General features: G+C 36.9%; 1 protein-coding gene across 1 annotated transcript; it reads left to right on the plus strand.

Annotated features, from left to right (window-relative positions):
* Positions 1–3,510: 3,510 nt before the first annotated feature.
* Positions 3,511–4,134, plus strand: LOC106330429. Its single transcript, XM_013768895.1, has one exon. It carries the CDS (start codon positions 3,511–3,513, stop codon positions 4,132–4,134), a length of 624 nt encoding a protein of 207 aa, XP_013624349.1.
* Positions 4,135–5,541: the final 1,407 nt, after the last annotated feature.

Below are 5,541 nucleotides of genomic sequence, written 5' to 3' on the forward strand. Positions count from 1 at the left end.
TTTTCTATTTCCTGGTAAAGAAGATCATGTGTGCAAGTTGAGGAAGTCGCTGTATGGACTTAAGCAGTCTCCTAGACAGTGGTACAAGAGGTTTGACAGCTATATGGTCAAGTTGGGCTACGACAGGAGTCCTTATGAATGTTGTGTCTACATGAGCAAGGTGGAGGATGAGTTGTATATCTACCTGGTGCTGTATGTAGACGACATGCTGATAGCTGCCAAGAAGAAGTGTTATGTTCAGAAGCTGAAAGAACTGTTGAGTTCTGAGTTTGAGATGAAAGATTTGGGTGCTGCGAGGATGATTCTAAGAATAGAGATCTTCAGGGATAGGACGAAGAATAAGATGTTCTTGTCACAAAAGGTCTACATTGAAAAGGTCTTGACAAGATTCGGGATGCTTAATGTTAAGCCTATCGATACAATATGGTTGAGAGGATTGGTCAGTGATCTTGGTCTTCATCATGATCAGGCTACTGTGTTCTATGATAGCTTAAGTGCTATCTACTTAGCCAAGGATCAGGTTCATCATGAGAGAACCAAGCATATCGATGTAAGATACCATTTTCTTAGAGATGAGACGAGGATTGAAGTGAACAAGGTAGGAACAGCTGATAATCATGCGAAAATGTTCACTAAGCCGGTTCCTCATAGCAAGTTCAAGCATTGTCTTGATTTGCTAAACATCTCAAGCTGTTAAATCTGGCCCTGATAGGCGTTTGGCCCTGAGGGGCATCTGGCTCGAAGAGAGGATCTGGCCCAAGTGAGGGCATCTGGCTCTGAGGAGCATATGGTCCGACGGGACATCTGACATCTGAGTTCGACGGAACATCTGAGCAAAGAGAGAGTCTGGTACATCTGTATTCTGAGCACGAAGAAGTGCATTCTGGTACATCTGATTATGGAGGATTCAAGTCAAGGTAGAGATTTGTTGAATAATGCCTTGAATCTGTTGGACCTTAGTTTTTTGAGGTCCACTAGTGCTAGGGTTTTCTGGGACACAACTATATATATCTTGTGCCTCCTCTAAACCTAGTTAGCAGGCGTAGAGAAACTAGATCTAATCTTGTTGTAGACAGATCTCTGTAATTCCTCCATCAATAAAATCTCTCTTTGCACGTGGAAGTAGCCGTTAGGGGTGAACCACGTTAAATTTCGGTGTCTTTCTTTATTGTTTATCCATCTGTTAATCTCTATCTTGTGACATCCGTCGCAATATATAATATTTTCCAAGCAAAGGAAACGAAAAACATTCTCATAAGAGTAAACGTGGGTACATAATGTATATGCACGGATGTCTAAAAATATTATCATTGGGTTGTTTCGATTTGTATTTCAAGTCCAGTGGCTTACACAAGTATAATATGTATATGTTATTGAAGGCTTTTGGCCATTACGAAATTAGTAAGTTCTACTATTTAATAATTTTGAGTTTGTTTTATAAGCATCTTATATATGTAGTGACACAATATATATACTCAACACAAAATATAAAATAACTTTAAATTAATAAAGGAAATTATGGAAATTATCCAAATACAAGAAACTTTTAACTTGATTTGACACAAATAAATTCATGAATAAATATTTGCTGAACCAAAAAGGAAAATACTTATTATAAATCTTTTAAAGTAATTGATCATAAATTATAAATATATACATATATATATATATATATATATATATATATATATATAATAAAGTCAATCGTATACCAGAAATTTTACATGAACAGTTTCAAAATATTAAATTAACCATTCATTTTATGAAAAGAGTCAATTTTACTGTCCATCATCGTAATATCATACTCTCATACAAAAATGTGAATAATATACCCGTGCTACGCCCGGAAAAATCCTCTAGTATATATAGAGGAACTAATGAAATTGCCTTGGTTTATTTGGATTTGTGTAATTAAAGTTCTGTGATGTTTGCTTCACACTCATACATACAACTGACTTTAACATGTGCTCTACAAGACTCACAATTGAAATCGTTTATATTATTTATTTATCTAACGCTAAAAAAGAAACTACTAACATAACTACCTATAAAAGAGCCAAACTATGTCGCTTAATTTTTTTTAAAAAAAAACGAAAACGAATTATATACCTCTTAAACGACCACCAACATTAAGAGCACGGCCACGTCCGTTGAAGAAACGACCAAAACGGTCATCGGTTTCCTGACCACGACCAGGACCATCGAAAAAACAACCAAAACGGTCATCGGTCTCCTGACCACGACCACGACCATCGAAAACACGACCAAAACCGTCATAGGTCTCCTGACCAGGACCAGGACCAAATAAAAACCGATTATAAGGCTCCTGACCAGGACCATCTGAAAAACGACCAAAACGGTCATTACTATACCTTTCACCAGATTCCTGGCCAAAAGAGAATTGATCGATAGACATGTTATCTGCCTCCGCTTTTACACTAAACGATGAGATCAACAAATCCACCTTTTCTTCCATCTTTTGAAGACGACTATCCATCTTTTCTTCCATCTTCTGAAGACGATCAGCCACTCCTTGCAATATCTCCATCACATCAGATATTTTCTTCTCAGCCATGTCTTTCTTATGTTTCTCCAAAACATCTTTCGGCTCTCTGTTAACTTCCTCTAGATGCGTTGTGGCTTCGATCACAGAAGGATCTGCTTCAGCAGCGGTGGCAGACTTATTGTCCATGGAGAAGAAGGGAAGAAAGCGTCTAGGTTAAAGAGAAAAGGTGGAGAACGACAAAAACCCTAAGGCTTAGAAGAATGTATTTATATACTTTATATTCTGGCTTGGGGCACAAGGGTCTTTTCAGTTATTTATTTTTCTTTCCCTTTTTGGTTATTGTGAAATTGATAAAATTATGTTGATTCTTTAAATATCATATTTTTATGGATTTTTATCATACTTATTTGGTAGATTACTACAAAAAAATCAAGGATTTTTACTTTTTCTTTTCTATCATTTATTTTGTAAATTAGATATGAATTCTGTTATTCTAAAAGTTTCCAAAAATCAATATCTTTTAATATAGCATATTTATTATTATCTTAATTAAGTGAGGATACACACAATATATATATATATATATATATATATATATATATATATATATATATATATATATTGTGTGTATCCTCACTTAATTAAGATAATAATAAATATGCTATATTAAAAGATATTGATTTTTGGAAACTTTTAGAATAACAGAATTCATATCTAATTTACAAAATAAATGATAGAAAAGAAAAAGTAAAAATCCTTGATTTTTTTGTAGTAATCTACCAAATAAGTATGATAAAAATCCATAAAAATATGATATTTAAAGAATCAACATAATTTTATCAATTTCACAATAACCAAAAAGGGAAAGAAAAATAAATAACTGAAAAGACCCTTGTGCCCCAAGCCAGAATATAAAGTATATAAATACATTCTTCTAAGCCTTAGGGTTTTTGTCGTTCTCCACCTTTTCTCTTTAACCTAGACGCTTTCTTCCCTTCTTCTCCATGGACAATAAGTCTGCCACCGCTGCTGAAGCAGATCCTTCTGTGATCGAAGCCACAACGCATCTAGAGGAAGTTAACAGAGAGCCGAAAGATGTTTTGGAGAAACATAAGAAAGACATGGCTGAGAAGAAAATATCTGATGTGATGGAGATATTGCAAGGAGTGGCTGATCGTCTTCAGAAGATGGAAGAAAAGATGGATAGTCGTCTTCAAAAGATGGAAGAAAAGGTGGATTTGTTGATCTCATCGTTTAGTGTAAAAGCGGAGGCAGATAACATGTCTATCGATCAATTCTCTTTTGGCCAGGAATCTGGTGAAAGGTATAGTAATGACCGTTTTGGTCGTTTTTCAGATGGTCCTGGTCAGGAGCCTTATAATCGGTTTTTATTTGGTCCTGGTCCTGGTCAGGAGACCTATGACGGTTTTGGTCGTGTTTTCGATGGTCGTGGTCGTGGTCAGGAGACCGATGACCGTTTTGGTTGTTTTTTCGATGGTCCTGGTCGTGGTCAGGAAACCGATGACCGTTTTGGTCGTTTCTTCAACGGACGTGGCCGTGCTCTTAATGTTGGTGGTCGTTTAAGAGGTGGTCGTTGTGGCGGTCAAGGCTACTGTGGCACTTGTTGAGCTAATATGGGGAAGAAGAAACCTAGTTTGCTACTCAGCGACGAGCCTACGACGACTATCTTCGACGATTAGGAGTGGAAAGCTTTTTCTTAGAATGAGAGGAATCTCTTTGGTATTTTAGCTTGTGAATCATTGCCACCTTTTCACTACAAGAAAACAGTGACATACCGAGGGAAAAAATCGTCGGTATGTCGTCGGAATAACGTTATTCCGACGACATACCAACGATTTTTTCCCTCGGTATGTCACTGTTTTCTTGTAGTGAAAAGGTGGCAATGATTCACAAGCTAAAATACCAAAGAGATTCCTCTCATTCTAAGAAAAAGCTTTCCACTCCTAATCGTCGAAGATAGTCGTCGTAGGCTCGTCGCTGAGTAGCAAACTAGGTTTCTTCTTCCCCATATTAGCTCAACAAGCGCCACAGTAGCCTTGACCGCCACAACGACCACCTCTTAAACGACCACCAACATTAAGAGCACGGCCACGTCCGTTGAAGAAACGACCAAAACGGTCATCGGTTTCCTGACCACGACCAGGACCATCGAAAAAACAACCAAAACGGTCATCGGTCTCCTGACCACGACCACGACCATCGAAAACACGACCAAAACCGTCATAGGTCTCCTGACCAGGACCAGGACCAAATAAAAACCGATTATAAGGCTCCTGACCAGGACCATCTGAAAAACGACCAAAACGGTCATTACTATACCTTTCACCAGATTCCTGGCCAAAAGAGAATTGATCGATAGACATGTTATCTGCCTCCGCTTTTACACTAAACGATGAGATCAACAAATCCACCTTTTCTTCCATCTTTTGAAGACGACTATCCATCTTTTCTTCCATCTTCTGAAGACGATCAGCCACTCCTTGCAATATCTCCATCACATCAGATATTTTCTTCTCAGCCATGTCTTTCTTATGTTTCTCCAAAACATCTTTCGGCTCTCTGTTAACTTCCTCTAGATGCGTTGTGGCTTCGATCACAGAAGGATCTGCTTCAGCAGCGGTGGCAGACTTATTGTCCATGGAGAAGAAGGGAAGAAAGCGTCTAGGTTAAAGAGAAAAGGTGGAGAACGACAAAAACCCTAAGGCTTAGAAGAATGTATTTATATACTTTATATTCTGGCTTGGGGCACAAGGGTCTTTTCAGTTATTTATTTTTCTTTCCCTTTTTGGTTATTGTGAAATTGATAAAATTATGTTGATTCTTTAAATATCATATTTTTATGGATTTTTATCATACTTATTTGGTAGATTACTACAAAAAAATCAAGGATTTTTACTTTTTCTTTTCTATCATTTATTTTGTAAATTAGATATGAATTCTGTTATTCTAAAAGTTTCCAAAAATCAATATCTTTTAATATAGCATATTTATTATTATCTTAATTAAGTGAGGAT

The sequence above is a fragment of the Brassica oleracea genome, chromosome C3 (genome assembly GCF_000695525.1).
Source record: "Brassica oleracea var. oleracea cultivar TO1000 chromosome C3, BOL, whole genome shotgun sequence".
In the NCBI taxonomy this organism is placed as follows: Eukaryota; Viridiplantae; Streptophyta; class Magnoliopsida; order Brassicales; family Brassicaceae; genus Brassica; species Brassica oleracea.

Excerpts from the sequence above, each read along its gene's own strand:
- LOC106330429 (XM_013768895.1), top strand. The coding sequence starts at position 3,511 with ATGGACAATAAGTCTGCCACCGCTGCTGAAGCAGATCCTTCTGTGATC.